The sequence below is a fragment of the Trichosurus vulpecula genome, chromosome 4 (genome assembly GCF_011100635.1).
Source record: "Trichosurus vulpecula isolate mTriVul1 chromosome 4, mTriVul1.pri, whole genome shotgun sequence".
NCBI classification, from domain to species: Eukaryota; Metazoa; Chordata; class Mammalia; order Diprotodontia; family Phalangeridae; genus Trichosurus; species Trichosurus vulpecula.
Window position 1 is genome coordinate 182,912,923 of NC_050576.1, and position 23,003 is coordinate 182,935,925.

Genomic DNA, 23,003 nt, shown 5'->3' on the forward strand with positions numbered 1-23,003 from the left:
TCATAAGATGATAGATTATAGGATGATTACATAGGTTATTAAATATTTATATTATTATAGATTATATAAATTGTTATTATAGCATAGATTTGGAGTGGGAAGGGACCTCGGAGGCAGGCCACGGAGTCCAAATCTCTTGTTTTAACGGATGAGGAAACTGAGGCACAAAGAAGTTAAGTGATTTGCTCAGGGTCACTTAACCAGTAACTATCCAAGATGGGATGTGAACATGAATCTACCAATCTCCAAGTCCAATGTCCTATTCACAATATCATACCTTTTTTCTTTTTAAAATAACATTATCAAGCTATAGTCTTAGTAGTGAGATCTCTGGGCCATAGGATCCTAAACTTAGTGCTAACTTGGCAGAGCTAAGATTCAAATTCTGACTTCAGACTGAATACTCCTTTACATTATCATAGCTTTCTAATTCAGCCAGTCAGTTAGCATTTATTAAGCACCTACTATATGTAAGGCATTGTACTAAATCCTGGGGATCTAAAGAAAGGTAAAAAAAAAAAAAGAAAACAGTTCTCACTCTTCAGTCTAATGGGGGACAACATGACTATGTACAAACAAGATATAGACAAAGATAAATTAGAGATAATCAACTGTGGGAAGGTACTAGCATTAAAGGCTTCTTGTAGAAGCTGAGATTTTGACTGAGACTTGACTGAAACCAGGGAAGCCAGGAGGGAGAGAATTCCAGGCATGGGGATAACCAGGGAAAATGCCAGGAGGGAGATAGGAGATGGAATGTCTTATCTGAGGAATAGCTAGGAGGCTAGTGTCATAGTATCATGGGACTGTGGCTCAATGGCACAGGGGAGAGAGAGAGAGAGACAGAGAGACACAGAGACAGAGACACAGAGAGAGACAGAGAGGCAGAGAGAGACAGACACAGACATAGAGAGACAGAGTGTGTGTGTGTGTGTTTGTAAAGTATAAGAAAACTGGAAAGACAGGAGGGGACCAGTTTATGAAAAGTTTTAAAAGCCAGACAGAACCTTCTATATTTGATCCTGAAGGTAACAAAGAGCCATTTATTGAAAAGGAGGAAGTGATATGGTCACATCTGCACTTCAGGAAGATCACTTTAAAACTGAAAAGAAGGGGCAGCCAGGTAACGTAGTGGATAGAGCACTGGCCCTGGAGTCAGGAGGACCTGAGTTTAAATTTGACCTTAGACACTTGACACTTACTAGCTATGTGGCTCTAGGCAAGTCACTTAACCTTAATTGTTTGGCAAAACAACAAACAACAACAAAACTGAATGGAGGCCGGGGAGGTTTGAGGTAGGAACCGTCAGGTTACTGCAATAGTCCAGACATGACTATTGCCCTCGCCACAAGACTGCAGCAATCCACAGCTCTACCAAAGATGTAATATGCTTCTTTTCCAACAGCCCCAATGATACTAATCAGCTTTGTTTTATAATAAGTTATCCCTTCTTCTTTTCCCTCAAATTTTCTATTTGGCAGCTGGGAAACAAATGAGAACAGGGCTGTTTCTGCTCTAGGGACAGTGGGAAAAGTAAACTTCCCTTTTCCAATCTCCAGCCCCCTCCAGGAGAGGATGCTAGGTCCAGAACCTTGCCATAGTGTGAGAGTACAGAGGCCAGAACCCTACTGTAGAGCAAAGACAGGGACAGTGGGAGGGGAGCCCATGTCCACTGTGATGCCAATCATCCTTTCTCTCTCACTCTTACCCTGGCAGCCTCCCCGTGCTCCTCACCTGCCTCTAAGTGCCATTGCCTTCTACTCATGGACACAGGCCTTTCCCTCTGACTGGCCAAACTGGATGAGCAGAGCCCCCCAAAGGGACACCTGGATGTGCCTGAGGCAGCTGCCCTCTGTGATGCCACCACTCTTACTGGTGATTGGGGGATACTTGTGTGTGCCGGGGGTGGTTTATTGAATAGCTTTCAAAGGTGGGAAGAGATCAACACTGGATTCTGGAGTCTATTTCCCTGTCATGAGGTACCATGACAGAGGTACAGGGGAGACAATGACTGTCCTTGGGGAATATACTTTGGGGCCTTGGTGGAGCGCAGTAGGGGGCAACTGCCTTTCTCATGTATATTATAGAATAATAATAATAAATGTCTTTAATAATAATAACTATGTAATAATAATTACATTTCTGTAACATTTTAAGATTTACAAAGCGCTTTCCCCAGAACAACCCTATGAGAAAGGTAGTATAAATATTATCACAATTTTATGGATGCATAAACTGAAGCACAGAGAGGTGAAGAAATAAACATTTATTAAGTACGTTTAATAGACATAGGAAGGTTTAGGGGAGAGGCAGATTGGAGTGGAGAGGGGCAGAGATGATGAGTTCCATTTTGGATATTTTGAGTTTGAAATGCTGATGGGACATCCAGTTGGATATCTCTGATAGGGAGGGAATAGGGTTCCTGGTGGTTCCTGGAGGGCTTCAGGGTTCAGGAGACCCTGAATAGGACTAGAGATAGAGATATGGGATCTGGGAGTCATCAAAGGAGAGGCAGTAATTGAACCAATGGGAACAGATGACAAAGTGTAGAGAGGGAAGAGGGCTGAGGACATAGCCCTGTGGGATATTGATGCTTTAGGTGGGAGATGGATGGAGATCCAAGAAAGGAAATTAAGAAGGAAACTCTAGATAGGTAGGAGAGAACCAGGAGGGAATAGGATCATAGAGGTCAAGTGGGCAGCATCCAGGAGGTGGTCAACAGTGTCAAAGGCAGTGGATATTGTCAGATGAAAACTTGAATTTATATTTCTTACATCAGACTAGGAGTCAGGACACATGGGTTCTAGTTCCAACTCTGCCATTAACTCATTGTATTACCTTAGGCAAGCCATTTAATTGTCTCTGTGCCTCAGTTTCCTCATCTGCAAAATAAAGATTATACCTGGCAAATCCACTACCTACCTCCTAGGGTTTGTTGTGAAGATTAAATGAAATAACAGATGTAAAAAGTACTTTGGAAACTTGTACAGAATTTGTTTGTAATTAGTAATAACTAAAGGGTGGTGGGGGAGGGCTAAGTGATACCCAGGAATCAGGGTGAGGGAAGAGAGTCAGCAGCAACCTGGTGGGAAAAAATCTGGGGCTCTGTGAATGCTCCTCTCTCTGCCAAGCTGCACCCCACCTTCCTGAGTCTCTTTTCCATCCTGGCAGAACTCTGTAATGATGTGCCTGAGGTGGAGATCATCACCCTTCTTGGGGAGCAGCTGCCCCATTACAAGCTTCGAGCTGACTCTGTCTTCGGCTATGAACATCATGACTGGATTCAGACTCCAATGGTACCCCCTGATGTCTCCCAACACCTGACACCCACCCAGATCCAGGAAACCCTGCAATATTTCTGTAAGTACCTGTTGGCCAGACTTGGGCCCAGATACTTGTGTTGGTTCAAATTAACAATCGATCAATGGATAGGCATTTATTAAGCACCTATTATGTGCCAGCACCGTATTAGATGCTGAGGATATAAAAAATAAAAATTGCCCTCAAGGATGTTCAATCCTATAGGGTTGTGTCATTGTGAGAATCTCTGTTCTTTCTACTCCCTGAGCTGGTGGGACCTGGTTCTGGGCTGATAGAGTCTGGGAAGCTATTTGCAAGACTGCTTTACAAATCTTGGTTTTATGTCTGACTTTATGAGTTCCTTGGGAAGAGAACCAGGCTGGATTCTAGGGACGATAGAGTGGAGAGTTAGAGAGGGGTTGGAGTTGAGACCAGCACTAAGGGAAGAGGGAGAGGGCCTGGCCTGATGGTCAGACTGAACAGAAGGAGAGGGTAGTTAATCTCCTTTTCTGAGCCTTCCTTCCAGGTCAGGGGAGCAGGCATAACTGGATCTCCTTTATTTTTCTCCTCCCCTTCCCAAGTCCTGAGAAGAAGCTTAAGGCTCTTAGTAATAGCCTGGGGACTGTCTGACCCCCACCTCTTCCCTGTTGGGGCCACCAGGACTTCTGCCATGTACATTAAACCCAGGACCCCCCAGTCTATTCAGGGAGCCCAGAGAACACCTCCAGAACCCTTCAGACTTGGAAGGTATGAAAAGGAAAAGGTGCTGTGTCCTAAAACTCCATTTATCTCCAGAGCAAACTCTTCTGCTTAAGGGCAGTTATTCCTATGGATACAACTGGACATCCCCACCTCTTTATTGCCAGTGTTCTAGATGGACTATGTCAGGCCCTCCTGCCCCTGAACTCCAAAGGCCAACTCTCCCTTACCTTCAGGATCAAACATAAACTCCTTTATTTGATATTTAAAATCTTCATAGCCCACCTTCTTTCTATTGTTCTTTTCCACACACCATACACTGAAACAACATCGGCCCAGCTGTAGGCACAGTCCATTTCAAACCTCTTCTGCTTTGTACTAGTGGTTCCCCAAGCCAGGAATGGGCTATAAACATGATGCAGGTTATAAACAGAGTGCACAGGGCTGGGGACTGGAGGATGGGCTTATGGGTAGTTGAGAGTCCCAGCTCAGTGCATCTCTCTGTCAGTGTAGTCCTCACCCCATAGGGACCCTATCCCTTCATCTATGCCTATTCATTTTCCTGACTGCCTTTCAATCAATAAATATAAATTAAGCACCTACTATGTGCCAGGCACTGTGCTAAGTGCTAAGAATACAAAAACAAAAAAGAAAGACCCTATCCTCAAGGAGCTTACTATCTAATGGAGAACTTATAATATACAATAGAAAGAAAGTGTGTGTAGTGGTAGGGGATGTGCATTAATGGTGATGGTGGTGATGGTGGTGGTGGTAGTGGGTGAATGGGGGAAGGTGGAGAAGCCAGTCAGAGAAGTCCCGAAGCAGGGCAGCCGCATAAGGAATTCTTGAACATATACCAGTTTCTTTAGCTTCCTTTAAGACTTCAAGCAAATCCCGCCTACTCCAGGTGGCCTTTCCTAGTTCCTTTAGCTGCTAATACCTTCTCCTCTCAGAGTCCCTTCTGTACCTGCTCTGCATATGTCTTACGACTACCTAGTTGTTTACATGTCTTCCCCCTAAGAATGTAAAATCCTCAGGGACAGAGACTGAGTTTTTGCCTTTCTTTGTTTCGCCGGCGCTTTCCTGACTGACTGGTGGCCACTGATGCTTCAGATCCCCTTGCCCTGACTCAGAGCCCTAGGCAATGGCCCCACAACCGTTTGGGGTGGAGCACGGGGACTCCTTAGGGAAGCCTGGGGGATGCTGTTCAGCTGCTCCAGTTACCCCATGGCAGCTGAAAAGTTTTCCATCCCTTAAGCTGATTGCAAGAAGTCAAGTGGAGCCACAAATCTCATTTGGGAGAATTAGAGCTAGAGAGAGGCCTGCTTGTCCTTGGCCCCAGTGCCCTCCTGACTCTGGCAGGGCCTGGGGCCAAGGAAAAACATTGTCAGCACTGTCCCCTCCCCAACATTTTAATATAGGCCAGATCAGGTTACATACAGTAAACAGCAAGGGCAGTCTTGAAGGGGAAAAGATGCCGACTGAGACATTCCCCAATTCCCTTGAGGATATAGGAGTTTGTAGGCTGAAAACAGGCATATGAGCCTGCCTAGCCCTTTTGTTTGTTTGTCTGTTTTGTTTTTAGTACAAGTTGAGTGCCCCAGGGCCGAGATTCGCTGTACTCTTGTTGCAATCTCCTGCTCTTGGTCCTTGGTCCCCTCCCCCCTTACCTCCATTCTCCTTCCAACCCAGTCGGTCTTACAAAAAGAAGCAATGTTAGCTGTCCATCTTTGACCACTTAGCATCAAAATGTCCCTCGATCCTTGTTTCTCCTCCCCAGCTCGGTTGTGTGATCATACCTAAGAGGAGCTCCCTTATTTTACAGAGGAACAAAGGGGGAGACCTGAGTAACATTTATATATTGCTTACTATGTGCCAGGCACTGTGCTAAGTACTTTATAATTATCTCATTTGATACATTTGAACCCTGGGAAGTAGGTGTTGTCATTATGCTCATTTTTCAGGTGAGGAAAATGAAGGAAGTCAGAGGTTAAGTAACTTACCCAAGGTCACACAGCTAGCCTCTAAGGCCACATTTGAACTCAGGTTTTCCTCACTCTAGGCCCAGCTCTATTCACTGTGTCACCTAGCTGTAATCCTGTGTTTCAAAGCCACCACGTCTTTTCATTCTGATTCCAGTACTCTTTTCACCACCCTACTCCATGTGTCCCCAAAACTGGCCCTGTATTTCAGGTCTGTTTAGGGGGGGATCTAAGGAAAGAAAAGGCATGCAGGAGGCCTCATGGTGCAAAGACCATGGCTTCAGATCACGCCTCCGATTCTTCCTTGGATAGGTCACAACATCCTTTGGAGGGGGTCTTGGTGTCCTGATCTGTAAAATGAGGGCTTTGGGACTAGAACCCAAACTGCACGACACAAATCCCCTTAATAAAAGGATTTGTTCTGTGAAACTTGGACTCAGTCAAAAGGCTGCACCCAAGGCCCTAGAAAGCCACATGTGGCCTTTAGGCCGCAGGTTCCCCACCCTTGGATTAGATGGCCTCTGAGGTCTTTCCCAGCTCTAAATCTGTGATCTGATGATTGGTCCCGTGTGTGTGTGTGTGTGTGTGTGTGTGTGTGTGTGTGCGCGCGCGCCTGTGTGTGTGTGTGTGTGTGTGTGTGTGTGTGCGCGCCTGCGCCCGTTTGGAGGAGAGTCGTGTAAGGGAAGGACCCAGGCATCCTCTGCACCTGCAAACCCAGACTGTGCTGCTTTGGGCTAAACCACTCTGCCGAGAGAGTTGGAGGGAGACCAAAGTGGAGGGAGGGGCAAGGCAGCATCTGCCTTAAATCCCGAAGAAATCTTCTCAAGCCCCTCACCCTGCCCCTTCTGCCTTGCTCCCACCCTTCTCATCTCCCTATATGGAGGATCCCAGTGTGGTCCCTGTCGGGAACAATGATAACTAACTCTCTGCTAAAGCCTGGTCTGCCTCCCTTTGCACAACCCCCTCAGCCCAATCCCCTCCCCATCACGTGATATGGCTCAGCCAGGTGCTATAAACAAGACGCAGGTTATAAATAGAGAGCGCAAGGCTGCGGGCTGCGGAGTCCGGGCTAGGGGACTGGAGGGTGGGCGTCCGGGTAGCTAGAGGGTCCCCGCGCAGCGCGTCCGCTTTTGCAGTCTCTCGGCCGCCCCACCCCCGATCCTTCTCGGGGACGTGACTCTAGTTCTTTTTGGCCCGCGTGGCCACGGACATGGAGGGTCCGGTGACAGTAGGAATTTGGAGCAGCCCGGCTGCGTACTGCTCCGGGGGGACGGGCCCCGAGAGAGCCTCGGAACTGCTCATCCGAGAGCTGGAGGAAGGTAACGGGGACCCAGGAGTCTCGAGCAGGGAGACCGGGGTGGGATGGGGTAAAGATGCCCAAGGAATGCGCATCTTTGGCTGGCACCTGTCCCTTCCCATTCGAGGTCCGCAGTCTCGGGTATCTTGAGTCCTTTAGGGTTAGAGTTGTTAGGATCGAATGAGATGATATTTGTAAAGAGCTTAGTACAGTGCCTGGACATAGTAGGCGCTTGATAGGTGCTTATTTTTTTTTCCCTCTAGCATCTACCTCTTCTGTGCGACCTCTATTCATCTGTCCCCTGTCCCTAACTGGGGTTTTTCTAGTTGTATTCATCCCTCTCCCTGGACCCGTCTGCCCCTTTTTGTCTTCTGTCGGGACTATTTGGCTCTCCCCATCCCCCCCTCCCGCCCCCCAGCAGCAGATCTCTAGCTTCCTTTCCCTTCCCTCCCATCTTTCTTCTCCCCGCCCCCACCCCCAAATCCTGAGTAAAGCAGGCTCAGTGTCTAGGCTGGGGAACGTGCTTTCACTGTGGGTCCTTCGGAGCTGGACATTAAGAAAGCCCAAATCTGCTGCTTAGTCATTTTCATTCTGCTGTTTTCTTTATAATTACTGGAGAGGGAAGGAGGGAGGAGAGGGGTCTTCTATCTAGGTCAGGTTGGCTTTTCTTCTCACCCCGCGCCCCCTCCCGCTTCGTGGCATAGATGGGAAGGGGACTTTTGCCTTGAGTTCGGGCCCTGATTGGGGCTAAGAGAATCCCTGTCTTCTTTCCTTCTCCATGTAGTTGGGGAGCAAAGCTGAGAAATGGTGAGGGGGAGAGAATAGCCAGATCTCAGCAGAGGTCTCTAGTGTAAGAGATGGCACAGAACCTTCTTTTCCCCACTACTCCAATGGACATCCCCCACCCCCCAATTTTAGGAAGGGGGATGAGAAGAAAGGCTGTGCTCAGGTCAAGGGGCTCCTAATTAATGAGGCTTATGCGGCAATTAGTACCAATTAGAGGTTGATGAGCTTGACAGGGGACCTGGAAGGCTCTAATTCTTGGAGGCTGAGAAGGAAGGTTGTCTCACCCCAAGTGGACGTGCAGGTCTACGCATCCCCCAGCCCCAGTCTAATCTCCTAACTCATCTATGCTTTTGGGCAACTGGAGACCCAGGCAAACTGAAGCACCTTGATATATCCTTCCTCTTCCAAAAATGTTTAAGCCCAGAAGAGCAATAGAGGATGTGGGGGAGAGGACCACTCACGTATACTTTTGAGGGGGAAGGGCCAGCAATTGACTCATTCTTCTAGCAGCTCAAGGCTTTCTTCTTCCCCCCTTCCTGCCCCTCCCACCAGAGAAACTGGGTCAAATCAGATCTCCCTTGGAGGTGGGGAGGGGTTTTCATCTCTGTTGCACAGATGTAGAATGCTTATTTGGAAGGGATTTGGCCATTTTATGGGGGTAGTGTGAAGGCACATGTCTGATATCTGCATTCTAACTCCTTTAGGGGGAGGTGGGAATGGGGTAGAAAAGATGAAACTGGATAGGTATCCCCTAGGATCTCCCTTCTTTCTCCCTCCCCACCACTTCTCTTCCTAACCCCTGCAGTGCTCTGCTCCGAGAGAGTCAGCCAAGTTACCAAGACCTATCATGATATTGATGCTGTGACCAGCCTACTGGAAGAGGTGACTATCCCCTAGGATGTTTTTGCCCTGGTAATGACTTTGCTTTACCTTGATTTTTTCCACCACCCTTCCATGCCCCAGTACATCAGGTAGGGACCAAACCTTATTTTCAGTTCCAAAAGCTTGCCGGGGGAAAGAGGGGTCTTGTTCTTATGGTCTTCCCGCCGGTGTGTCACCTTTCTGGGTCCCTGGCTATCTGTTGGATGAGGTGGTGGGGTCAGGCAAAGGGTACTGGAGGGAATAGACTTATGGAATGTTAGAGTTGTAAAGAGCCTCAGCAATTTTTAAATCCAACCGCCTCACTTAACAGAAGAGAAAGCAGGACCAGAGAAGCAGGTTTGCCCTAAGGGCACATAGCAAGTCTGGGGCAGAGCTAGGTGGATCAGGTTTCTTGGTTCCTAACCTAGGGCACTTTCTATTAGACCAGTGGTTCTCCAACTTCTTGGTCTCAGGACCCCCTTACGCTTTCAAAAATTATTGAGAACTCCAAAGGGTTTTTGTTAGTAAGGGCCATATCCATCAATATTTACTATATTAAAAATTAAAACAGATAAAACGTTTCATATTTATTCATTAAAATTTTTAAAACCCATTACATGTTGACATAACATTTTTATGAAAAATAACTATATTTCCCCCAATAAAAGCCAATTATGAGAAGAGTGACTTTGTTTTTCCTATTTTTCAAATCTTTTTAATGTCTGGCTTCATAGAAGACAGCTGGATTCTTTTATCTGCTGCGTTCATTTCAATCCAGACGTTGTTTTGGTTGAAGTATATGAAGAAAATGTGGTCTCACACAGATAGGTAGTTAGAAAAAGGAGTATTTTAATGGACAAATTACATTATAGCATTATTATGAAAATAGTTTTGACCTCGGAATTATGAAAGGGTCTTGGGGGGGCCCTTGGGGAGTGGAGTTCCACACTATAATAACCTCTGTATTAGGCCATTCTGCCTTCCCCAGTCAGTCTGAACCCGAAGGGCCCCCATAGGCATCTTCTCAGGTGATACTTGGTCTTGTGGGAAGCATTCCTCACCCCTCTAACTCCCCTGGATCACCCTAATGGCTAGTTGAACCCATAAAGACCTTTTTTCCCCCTCTCTCTCTTTCCTTGGCCTGCAGAAAGAACGGGACTTGGAGCTGGCAGCTCGGATTGGCCAATCTCTGCTGAAACAGAATTGTTCCTTGTCTAAGCAGAATGAGTTACTGGAAGAGCAGCTGGAGTTCGCCAGGGAGGAGGTAAAATGCCCAAGGTCTAGGCCCTCCCCAGCAGGCTCTCTGTGCCCCCTTCTCCTAAGGGTATCCTCTTACTGCACCCCTCACTCCTCGGGCAGCAGACCTTTCAGGAAGAGAAGTCTGCTAGTCTCCTTCACTATCTTTTTGCCCTGGTTTGTAATCCATCCCCAAATCACTGGGGTCCACCCTTGCCCCCCAACTCAAAGTTTTAGGTTATCCCTCACGTTATCCTCATACTTCTTCTCTTCCACTCACCCCAGATTGCCCAGCTTCGGCATGAAGTGGCTATGCGTGACAATCTCCTCCACCTCTATACAGACACTGTTGAGGAAAGTGAGCCCTCCAGCGCTGCCCCTACTCCGTGAGTTCCTTGGCCCTGGACCCTTCTCTTCTGTACCCATGCTGCCCTCATCATATCAGGTTCAGATGATCCAGGAGGGGCTTATGGGATGTCTGAGAGTTGAAATCACTGGGATCCCTTCTCTCCACCCTACCCCAAGCTAGAATCATTGAGCAGAAAATATCTGATCTGGCAGGGACCTTAGAGACCAATCTAGTCTAATTCTCATTTTGTTGTTCAGTCGTTCAGTTGTGTCAGACTCTTTGTCCATGGGGTTTTCTTGGCAAAGATACCAGAGTGGTTTGCCATGTCCTTCTCCAGTGTCTCCCCATTTTACAGACGAGGAACTGAGGCAAACAGGGGTTAAATGACTTTCTCAGGGTCACACATCTAGTAAATAAATTCTCGTTTTACCAAGGAAGAGATGAAGGCCCACAGAAGGAAGTGACTTGTTCATGGTCTCATTATGAGTTAATGGCAGAATTGGTATCAGATCTTATGTCTTCCAACATCTAGTCTGGAATCAAAGGACATTGGTTCAAGTCACGCCTCTGATACTTGGGACTTGGGACAGGTTCTGGGTTTTTGATTTCCTTATCTGTGAAAGGAAGAAATTGGACTAGCTAGCTTTTTTTTCCCCTTTTGTGGCTAGTCAGACTTCCCTAAACATGCCATAGGGACAGGGACTTGATATAGGAGACTCTCAGATAAGGAAGCTAAGTGGGACAGCAGATAGAATGCTGGTCCTGGAGTCAGGAGGACCTGAGTTCAAATGTGACCTCGGACAACTAGGTGTGTAACCCTGGACAAGTCACTTAACTCTGTTTCCCTCAGTTTCTGCATCTGGATGGAGAAGGAAATGGCAAAACCACTCCAGTATCTTTGCCAAGAAAACCCCAAATGGGGTCATGAAGAGTCAGATCCTACTGATAATGACTGGATGACAACAACAGATGTGGAAACTCCCTTCAGTGTAGATTGGGACTTGAAACTAGCTGTATTTTGAGGCCTGCCCTAGCCAGTATACTAAGGGTAGTCATAAATCAACTAGCATCTCTAACCCCGAGGTTTTCTACCATCAAAAGGCTAGATCTCTATATTCTGAGCCAGAGGGGGAGAAAGATAAGGAGAAAGCGAAAGAGAGGGGGAGAGAGAGAAACAGTGAGTGAGTGAGTGAATGTGTGGTCTAGAGGGCCCCTCCTCATCACTTTCCCTTCTCTGATCTTCTTCCCCTCTCTTCCTCTCTATCTCCCCTCACGAACCAGACTCCGCCATTGTGATTCCTCAGTTTCTCTTCAGCATTGTATCCAGTTGGACACCCTGCAACAGAAGCTGAAGGGCCTGGAGGAAGAGAACCAGCAGCTCAGGCTGGAGGTGGGAAAAGGGGCTTTATTCTAGCCAGGGAGAACAGATTGCTTTGCTTCTGCTGGGGAGGAGTAGAGAGCAGCTAGCTAGTTTTGAGGGGGTTTTTGGTTTGTTTTTCCTATTGTTGCTACTCAAACTCCCCTAAACATGCACACCATAGGGACAGGGACTTAATATAGGAGACTCTCAGATGAGGAAGCTAGGTGGTGCAATGGTATCAGCTGGTGGTGGCGGTGGTGATGGAGCGTTCACGCGCTTCTTCTACCTCCTCTTTCTTCCAGGCCACCAGCATCGTCACGGAGACCTGCCAGTATGAGGACCAGGAGCAGCAGCTGATGTTGGATTGTGTGGAGCAGTTCTGTATGTGGCACAGAAGCTGGGCGTGGGGGCTGGGAGGCTCTGCCTGGGAGGTGACCAAGCTGCCCCTCCCTGGGTTATAGTACCCTCCTCTTGACCATTCTTTGGCAGCTAGGTAGAATGCTGGACTTGGAGTGGGGAAAACCTGAGTTCCGATCTTACCCAGATGCTTACTAGGTAAATCATTTCACCTCTTTTGGCCTCAGTTGCCTATCTGTAAAATGAGGATAGTAACAGTGCCTACCTCACACGGTGGTTGTGAAGATCAGATGAGAAGGCACTTTATGAATGCCCCCTATTATCGTATTGTTACTGTAGCTGTGGTTTAGTTTTTAGTCATGTCCATCTCTTCATGACCCCATTTGGGGTTTTCTGGGCAAAGATACTAGAGTGGTTTGCCATTTCCTTCTCCAGATCATTTTGCAGATGAGGAAACTGAGGCAAACAGGGTTAGGTGACTTGCCCGAGGTCACACGGCTAGGGAGTGTGTAAGGCCACATTTATACTCGGGTCTTGCTGACTCCAGGCCCGGCACTCTGTCCACTTTGCCAACGAGCTGCCGTGTATTATTATCTTATAGCGATCATTATCATCATCATTATTATCATTGGTGATAGCTCATTTACAGAGGGCTTGATAGTTTATAAAAAGCTTTCACAGACTTCCTTTCATTTGGTCTTTGAAACTACCCTTCAAGGTAGGTTGTGAAAGGACCATTATCCCCATTTTACAGGTGAGGACGTTGAGGCTCAGAATTTAAAGGCCTTGTCTCAAGTTAGGCAGTTGGTAAGTGGCAATGGCAGGAGGCAGTCAGGTCCTCTGACTCCAGGCCCAGTTCTCTTTCTATTTGTCTTGTGGTCCCCTCCAATTTTCTCCCAGAAATCAGGGGAGGATCTTTACCTCACATCTCAAACTTTCCCTCTCTTTAAAAATTTTTTTTAATTTAATTTTTTTTTTCTATTAACAAAAATCTCTTTTCTTTCCTTTCCACATCTTCTTTTTCACTCTCCCTGCCCCCAAATTGGGGAAAAAAACAAAAACACAACAAAACTCTCCTAACGAATGTGCAGGAATCAAGCAAAAGCAAATTCCTGTGTTGGCCATGTCCAAAAAGATGCATGTTCCGTTTGGTTCCCTGAGTCCATGACCTCTTTCTCAGGAGGTGGGCAGCATGCTTCATCATAGTTCCTTTGGAAGAATGGCTGGTGATTGCATGATCAGTTCTTAAGTCCTTTGGAGTTTTTTATCTTTACAATGTGGTTGTCGTGGTTGTACAAATTGTTCTCCTGGTTCTGCTCACCTCACGCTTCATCAGTTCATGGCATGAGTCTTTCCAAACTTCTCTGAAATCATCCCCTTCATTATTTTTTTTATGGCACCATAGTATCCTTTACATTCATATGTCATAATTTGTGCAGTGATTGCCCAACTAATGGGCACCCCTTTCTTTTCCAATTTTTTTGCACCCACAAAAAGAATTGCTGTGCATATTTTTGTACACGTGAGGTCCTTTTTCCTCTTTTTTTGATCTCTAATTTTTTTTTTTTTATGGGGGTGGAGCTGAGCTCCTCACCAGCACTGTGACAGTGAGATCTAATCAGACAACAAGGATGTTTTGGAAACAGACTATACCCCAAGCGCCACGAGCCCCTTCCGGTTTTTTTTTTTTTTTTAGCTGAGGAAACAAAACTATCATGCACAGAAGAGAGAAAGGGCCCAATGCCAAATGATGCTTTGTTAAGGGTTTCAGTGAGAATATTTGCCTCTGGCTTCTTTCAGGTCTCAGCGAAAGTCTTAGCTTCTACAAGAAGCCTTTTCCAGTCCTTAATCTTAGTCTTCTCACTGAGATTATCTCCAGTTGATTCTGTATATTTACTGTTTGTACTTACCATGTTGCCGCCTCCATTCCACTGTGGGCTCTTTGGGTAGGGACTGGTGGCTTTTGACCTTTCTTTTTATCTCCAGCATTTAGCATGGTGCCTGACACATAGTAGGCTACGCCCAATAAATTTGTTGATTGGTGACTGACTGACAGAGGGGGCTGGCCTATTCATGGAGGAGGCAGGGCTTGAATTTGGAAGACAGAGTTGAGAAACAACCTCCTGCTGCTTCTCCTACAAACCTCCAAACTTTTATTTAAAAAATACATGTATGTATAGGTATAGGCAAGGTTTTAGGTGCTGATGATATAAAGACAAAAATGAAAAAGTATCTGATCTCAAGGATTTTTCTTTCTGCCAGGCAGATTATGGTGTGAACATAGATAAATAAAACACGAGGAAGGGAACAATAGGAACAAAGGAGAGACTAGGGAACTGCTTAAGAGAAATTTGATGGGGGTGAGGGGAGAGTTCTAGAAACCCGTGTCCAAATCCTGTTTCTGACTTTTTCTAGTTGCTTTCCTTTAGAGCCTTAGTTTGTTGCTGTTCAGTCATGTCCAACTCTGCTTGACCCCCGTTTGGGTGTTTTTTTTTTTTGGCAAAGGTATTGGAGTGGTTTACCATTTCCTTCTTCAGATCATTTTACAGATGAGGAAACTGAGGCAAACAGGGATAAGTGACTTGCCCAGGGTCAGACAGCTATTAAGTGTCTGAGGCCAGATTTTGAACTCGGGAGATGAGTCTTCCTGACTTCAGGCCCAGGACTCTATCTACTCCACCACCTACCTGCCTATCTCACAGGGCTGTGAGGCTCAAGTGAGCTAATATATTCATAAACTGTTTTGCATACCTTAACTATATCAATGTCACTTATGTCAGCTGGGAGTTGGGAGTTAGGGCTTTATTTTCAGAGGAAGTTGGGAGAGACATCTCCTTCCTATTTTCCCCCTTACCCACAGCGGAGGTGAGCCAACAGGTAGCTATGTTGACAGAGGAACTGGCCCGAAAAACAGAGGACCAGGCCCGTCAACAGGAGGAGATCAGCGTGCTCCTGGCCCAGATTGTGGGGCTCCAGCAGCGGTGCCGGGCGGTGAGTAATGCTCCTAGTCTCTCCTTGGGGGATTAGCCCTTCCTCTTGCTTCAAATAGCCTTTCAGGGGGAGATCGCATTCCTAGTAGTGAGCTTTGCAATCTGTTTAGATAGGGCAGTCGGTACCCAGAGACTCAGGGACCTTGGGGATGAGGTGATGGTTCTTAAGCACAGGGACTATGGTGGTCCTAGGACACCTTAGTGGTGGTGGTGGTGGAGAGGATGGTAGCTGTTGGCTCCAGGTGGTGACAACTCGTAGTTGCTTTCCAGTATGGGACAGAGATGGAAGAGCTCCAGCAGCACCTGGCATCAGCCAAAGAGGCCCAGAGGAAACTTCGGACAGAGGTGAGACCCCCTTCCTCTCATCTGCCTCTTGTTTCTGACCCCTCAGATTCAAAGAGTATCTTACAAACTGGAAGACAACGGAGCATCTATCCAAACTCCTCATCTTATTAACTTTTTCCCTAAATTTGGCAGCTTTCAACAAAACCATTCATACAAACCTTAAAAAAAATACAAAACTCTGAGCTGGTTTAGCAAGTTAATATCTAACATTATTTACTGTCTTGTTTACTTCAATGTTACCCTCTGATCTTTTTCTACTGGGCATTTCTCTTGAATTTTGTTCCCACGTAAAAAAAAAAACAAAACAAAAAACAAGGGAGCCATCCAACCAATAAACTTTGTTTTACCTGTTATCAACAAATAAAGGAAGTAGTATCAGGGTGGGTTGAGGGACTAGCCTTGGAGTCAGGAAATCTTGCCTCTGACATATAGTAGAATGTGTTTGGCCTTGGCTCCTGACATTTTCAGGCAACTTTCTAAGACTAAGTTACAGATGAGTGTCTAGTCTGCATTTACTGAGGGTGTTTCCTCACCAGGAATTCCCCCCATACCAATGAAATCATAGATCTGGTGCCACCATAATGTGGCAGCTACTCCCTGCTCCCACCTCCACCCTCCCAAGGGAAAGCATAAGTATTTAAATATGAACAAGAAAAGATAAAAATAAAGAAAGCTTAAACCAAATTGATTATGAGTGAGTGTATATATAACCCTGACTTTTTAATTATTTAAAAGTTTTCATATTCTTTGCTTTGATACGTCACTTCTCAGATTCCTCAATTTCCCCACCCGCCGCATAATATCTTCGTACAGAAAGACAGTTAAATAAAACAATTAAGTATGTGCAACAGACAACCCATTTGACTTTCCATTTTTGTGGTTCTTTTGACAGAAAGGATGTGCTTTAACTAATTTGTTCTTTGGAATTGGAGAAACAATGTAGTTTCATAGAGAAGGTGTTGGGCTTGGAGTCAGGAAGATCAGATTCAAATATCCCCTCTGACACTAGGCTTGTGACCATGACCTTCTGAGCTTCAGACTACTCTCAGACTATAAATGATATGAATGGGTTGATTTAATTTGGAATCAGGTTGGTCCCTGGTATTTGACCTGCCTCATGATTGTCATGGTGGTTCATTCTATTTTCTTCATCCTGGCACGTTAGTAGGTACTTCGCACTTCTTATACTACATGTATGTTGAATGAATGTGTCAGTTCATACAAGACTTACTATGTTTTTCTGAATTCTCCATATCTCTTGGTCTTTGTGGTTCTAACCTGGGCTTTTAAAAACTTAATTGTGGCCCATGGCGGATATTAGCCTCATCATATTACAGATGAAACCTGAGACCCAGAGAGGATGAAGTTATTGGTCAGGGTCATAGGGCAATTTAGACCTATTGCTTCTCAGTCCAGTCTTCAATTTCCCTGTTCCTTTTCTCTGCCTTCTTATCCCAAGTCTTGAAAGCCAAGCCTTTTAGAGTGAAAGGTCTTCAACAGTGGCAAATGAATACACCAGCTTACTCAGATGTCTAAGGGGAGGATGGAGAGGCGGGGGTGGGGCACGTAGGGAACCCTCCCAGGGTCCTGACAGTGCCTGTGGTGTCCACAGGTGCAAGACTTGCAAGAAAAATATGCTGAGTGTGATGGATTGCTGAATGAAGCCCAGGAAGAACTTAAAAAACTCCGTCTCCAAAGCCTGCCCACTGGCACGATCAGCCACCATAACAGCATGTATAGCCTGCCATTGGTGAGCACATAGTGCATACATCTTCCTCCTCCTCCCAGGATCACAGCTAGTAGGGAGAATGCCCACAGCCAGTATTTTTTTAATTAAATTAACAACTTTTAATAATAACAATAAATTTTAATTAAATTAATTTTTTCAATGATCAATCGTTTCTTTTTCTCCCCCCACCCTCATTGAAAATGGAAATGAAACCCTTGAAACAAACATAGTTAAGCAAGATAAATTTCCATATGCTTGCCTCTCCTCTGATCTCTGGGAGGGGTCTTTCTCACATCTTCAGGATTCCTTGGCTGCAGAGATCAAAGGGACAATGAGAAAGGGAACTGAGAGTCCTTTGTCTTCTGATTACAGGTAAACTGAGGAGCTGGGGTGGGTTCTTGTAACAAACTGAAGTTTGTCTCCAGCTTTCCAATTACACCTCCCCTCCCCCCAACACAATGTCACGTGCCCTTTCCCTCCCCTCCCTTCCCTTCCAGTACACTCTATTCTTTCTCTGTTTCCCTCAACACCTGGGAAATGAATTGAGCTCCTTCTATGCGTTTGAGGAGACAACATTTCAAAGTTCTGGTCTTTCTCCAATACATAGTTCTTGGCACACAGTAAGCACGTCACTTACTATTTGTTGGCTAACTAGTGTTTCCTCTGCTGACAGAGGGCTTAGTCCATTGTAAGCCGTGGCAGAAGATCTTCATTTTGTTGTTCAGTCTTTTGGTCCTGTCTAACTCTTTGTGACCCTATTTGGGGTTTTCTTGGTAGAGATCCTGGAGCGGTTTGCCATTTCCTTCTCCAGCTCATTTTACACATGAGGAAACTGAGGCAGACAGGATCACACTGTTAGTAAAAGTCTGAGGCTGAATTTGAACTTGGGTCTTCCGCACTCCAGGCCTGGCGCTCTATTCACTGTGCCACCTCTCTGCCTAGACTGCGAGCTGGAAGGGCCTGAGAGGCTATCTCATCCAAATCACGAGTTATTCTTGTGGAGGAAAAAATATCTTTGCCGAGCAACCAACTTTCTGTTCATGAGCAAGGCTGAGGCTCAGGTGGTGGGCTGTCTCTCGTGAAGACCGTTTAAAGGGTGTCTGTGTTCTGCTAGCAATCAATCACCTTTAAGGGGTGCCACCAGACTATGATGTGGCATCAGAGAAAGACTTACACGAAATCCTTTTTACCTCATTATAAGTCGGGCACCTTTTCCTTTCCCAGCAACATTTGCATTCTTGCACTGGTGATGATGGCTTTGTCACTTGGTAAAGAAATTGTGGTTATGGGTCTGTAGGAGGCAGGGTCATGGAGGGTTAAGGAGGAAAGTGGTCCTTTTCGGTATCCCCGAAAACATACAAAATAAAACCTGCTCCTCCCAAGGGAGAGTTATCGTGAGTAGATGTTATAGTCATAGTAATCTATGTAACGCATTACAATTCTTCCCAAATGGGCTACTCTAGTTCCCACTTCTGTGCCTTTTGCCCTGGCTGTTCTTCATGCCTGGAATGATCTCGCTTAAACGTTGCAGGTATGGGGAACATTTAGCCAAGGTCGTTTCAGCCCTTTCTCTTCTGAGTCAGCAGAAAAGGCATCGATAGGCCATAACTTTTCTTGCCATGCCCAACTCTGTCTGCCTTCCTCTGCCTGGCATAGCAAGTGTTTACTAAGGTGATCTTGTAACTTTGCATCCTTTTCCCCTAAGGAACCTGCGCCGGGTGTTTGACACAGTGAAGGCTGTGAACCAGGGCAGTAGGTCCCGGTCAGGCTCGCTCCATCGCCTCCCTGGGTCTCCTCCACCCTCTGTGGCTGGCAGTCCATCTGGCAGCCCCACTACAAACCGCCACCACTCGGATCGCTCTCATTTGTAAGTACCTGGCATGGGAGATGCAGAAAGGAGAGACTGATGGGCAAATTCAAATGGTTTGGTTAAAGCAGGGCTTGAGGACCCTGGAACCAGGGTGGGAAGGACAGTGGTGATGGATGGTGGGAATGGCCTGAGAAGTAGGTAGCAAGTGGAGTAGAGAAAAAACCCTTCTCGAAGATAGAGCAGTGGTTGGTGTGCTCCTGTCCCCAATATAAGGAATGCCTAAAAGGAGCCTTAAAGAAAATGACGGATATGGAAATGTTTTACATGATTACGCAGGGACAACCTATATCAGATTGCTATACCGTCTCAGGGAGGGGCGTGGGGCAGGGAGGGAGGGAGAGAATTTGGAGTTCAGAACCCAAAAAACCCCAAATGTTAAAAAATTGTCTTACTATGTAATTGGGGAAATATGATATATAATATAATAATATTATATCTGTCTCTCAGAAATGTGATGGGAGCTAACCGGTTGATATCTGCCATCCTTCTTGGGCAGCACTAGTGACTCTTGGCGTGGGTGTGCCCTCAGGGTCTGGCATGGTGGAGTGGGTCAGGGAAGAGGTACAGGTGAGTTCACTTGGCTCCTGCTTCTTTTAGGTTGGAAGAGGCCTCTGGGGAGGAAGAAGAGAAGAAGGTGGGTTGCCCAGGCACCCCTGGGAGCCAGGACCTGGCACTGGCCCTGCAGCGGCTGGCAGCTTGGCAGGAGGCCCAGGTAGCCGAGCCAATCCTGGGGAAGCTGGATGGGGATGCTGAGAGTTCCAGCGGGGTCCTGACTCCCAGTGGGAGCCTTCTGTCATGCAGCTCAGATGCCCGTGGGGGCTCTATCTTCTCCATGGGCTCCCTTGCCTACCTGCCTGACAAACTGCAGATCGTCAAGCCGCTGGAAGGTAAGAGGAGGTGAAGAAGGAAGTGGGGGGCTGGAGTAGAAGAGTAAGGATCCTACCCCTAATCCTATCCCTTCCATTCTGGAACAGTGAGGCCTCCCACTGCCACTGCCTTGGAATCTCCACAGCAGCACCAATGGTTCTCAACTCACACACCTTATTGGCATATATGTTTGCACACTATTTGTTACTTTGTGCATTATCGTGCCTCCTAAGCACTAACCTGTGTGTGACTTAGATGTCATTTGGGCCACCTTTTGTCCTGGAGGATTGAAGGAGGGCAGGATTAGGGTGGTAGAGCCAGAGTTGTGTAACCTGTCTATACATGCTTATCCCCATTTCCCTTCTAAGGCTCGGTGACTCTGCACCACTGGCAGCAGCTGGCCCAGCCCCACCTGGCAGGGATCCTGGATCCTCGACCTGGTGTGCTAACCAAGGATTTCCATCAGCTAGATGTGGATGTGGAGAAGATATATAGTCTTCAGGACCCTGAAGAAGATGAGGAAGAAGAGGAGAAGGCTCCTCCGGCCCAGGATAAGGCCCATCCCCTATGTGAGTCAGACCTCCTTTCTCTCTTCCACCACTTTCCCAAATAAAATCCAAACCAGGAACAACTGAAAGGGTAGGGGGAGATGAAAGAAGCATGTTAGATGGAGAGAGGGAAGGTAAAGCCATCATCTCCCACTATTCTCCAGAATGTCTACATTAAAGTTACTTTTGTACATCTGGCCAGGGGTTTTAGAGCTCTCTCCTATAATGCCTTATAATAGGATAACAGCTGACATTTTTGTAGAAAGAACTTTTCATGTCTGTAACTTTGATCCTGACAATACCACTGTGAGGTAGGCATCTTACATATTATGCCCAATTCACAGCTGAGGAAACTGAGGATCTGAAGGTTGGGTGCTTAAAGTCACTATTGAAAATGCAGCATCCTCTGATGCTTGGTCCAGGGCTCTCCCTGCTCCTCCCTGCCCAATACACTACAATGCCTCTCCTTTCTGACACGCACTGTCCTGTCTGTCTTATTGTCTGCCTGATCCTATGTCTGTGTGATTCTACTTCATGTATCATCTCTCCCGTGAAATCAATCCTGGCATGGCTTGTTCTTTCATTCTATAAGCATCTGCTGAGTTCTTTCATTCTATAAGCATCTCCCTGTGCTGGATTCTGGGGGTGGGGGTGGGAGTGGGGGATGGAGAACTGGTAGAAAGCCCTGTTCATGCACAACTTATAGAGCCCAGCTGGGGAGGCAGAGCATGGGCGACATGACTAGGGGAATCAGGGCAAAGCTAATCATTGAAAGCACAAGAGAATATGTCATAGACTGAGTACACTGGTGCTGAAGTGGTGCCAAGCAGGTGGATTAGTTAGGGGTGAGTTTCAATTAAGCCAAGTCTCGAGGAAAGAAGCCCTATTTGGGTTTAGTCCTGTCTGACCTTTGGCTATGACTATTCTCTGCCCCTTCATTCTCTCTCATCCCCTGATCTTTTCATCAGTGGGCTGACTCAGTGAGAATCTGGCCAGCAGGGCGGGGTAGGGACACCTTTGCTCATGGGGAAAGGAATGTGAATGTCATCCCTCCCCACCTGGTGTGTCCTTCCTCCTTCCTTCAACCCATCCCCCCTCCCCGTGTGTGTTAATCCCACATTTCCTGTCCCCTTCCAGTGTTGCACTCTGTTAACAATCTCCCCCAGACCCCAGCCACCTACACAATCACTACCTGCCGCCTGGTCCGCCCCTCCTCCGATGTCACCTTCGTCACCCCCAGGTAAGGCAACTGGTGCCTCTAAAACCTCATTTCTCCATCCCAGAGACCAACCCTTTCCAGACACCATCGATGGGGGCTCTCCTGTCTCTTCCCCCTACTTCTACCCCAGTAGGGCTTCTTTGTTATTTCAACTCACCAGTTCTTCTCCCCTCTTTTCTCTTTCTTCTCCAGCCTTTGCTATTCTGCCACCCCCTGCTGCAGTCCCGCAGAGGGCATAAGCCCCATCCACCCACCGCCTCCCCAGCCCCTGCTTTCTCTTCTGAAGGAACAGGGCATCTCCGCCATCACTGAGCCCACATTGTTTCCATCCCTGGTTCCTGGCTGGAGAGGCTGGCCTCTGGGAAGCTTTGGTCTAGCCAGAGAACGGCATCAAGATGGGTGGGGGATATCAAGATGGGGTGGGAGGAGGGTTGGCCAGGAGAGAACCAACGGCTTCAGCGTCAATTTGGTACAGAAGCTACGGCAGCTGGGACTGGACTGTGTGGTGGCCAGAGGGGCTTCAAAGGGATGGCACGTGGGGGCTCGAGAGCCCCCTGACCCTGGCCCAGCCCCCAGACAGGGGACAGGTTGACTGGTGCTGAGAAAGTATGCCTTGAGTGTGTTTTTGTTGGGGAGGCAGGGTGCATCTCTTGCCTCATCCCTTGCCATTGCCCTCATCCTGTTGCTGAGAGGCAGCTGAAGTTGAGTTTGGACCCCCTTCCTCCTTCCTTCCAACTACCCCAACCCCCACATACACCCCACCCCCACAGCCCGAGTCCCACCTCATGTCTCCACTTGCCACATGCACTTTCGAGGACCTGGTACTTCATTGCCCTGTACACCCTTCCTCCCTCCCCCTACCAGCTTAGTCTCAGTTGTAAATAGAGGTTAATATATTATTGTGGTGAGGAGGTCATTGTCCTGAGTCTTCTTACCTGTGAATAATGTAAGATAGTATGAGCCTAAGTTCCTGCCCCCTGGATTCCCTACCCACTGCCCTGTTTTTTTTTTTAAAGCTTTCTGCTCTAAAAGCCATCACTTTTTACATGTGCACTGCTGGGGAGAGGTAGCCAAGACCCCTTGCAAACACCATATGGATGCTCATTAAACTCATCTGAGTTCTGCCTCCTTGTGGAGTGTGGCTCAGGGCCATGCAATAAACGATATGATCTTAGTGACTGCCTGAATTCTGTCTCTCTGGGGAGTGA

At 47.0% G+C, this 23,003-nt stretch overlaps 1 protein-coding gene across 1 annotated transcript; it reads left to right on the forward strand.

Moving 5' to 3' along the window:
- Window positions 1–1,787: 1,787 nt before the first annotated feature.
- On the forward strand, window positions 1,788–22,969 carry HAP1 (huntingtin associated protein 1; the record flags this gene model as incomplete). The annotated part of the gene is made up of 16 exons (XM_036755611.1): window positions 1,788–1,875; window positions 3,172–3,360; window positions 8,870–8,946; window positions 10,073–10,189; window positions 10,447–10,547; window positions 11,792–11,900; window positions 12,173–12,251; window positions 15,088–15,218; window positions 15,488–15,562; window positions 17,175–17,312; window positions 17,593–17,663; window positions 18,997–19,158; window positions 19,759–20,048; window positions 20,397–20,597; window positions 21,714–21,816; window positions 21,988–22,969. Coding segments are annotated over 16 exons (2,331 nt in total), but the record flags the coding sequence as incomplete, so codon positions are not given.
- Window positions 22,970–23,003: the final 34 nt, after the last annotated feature.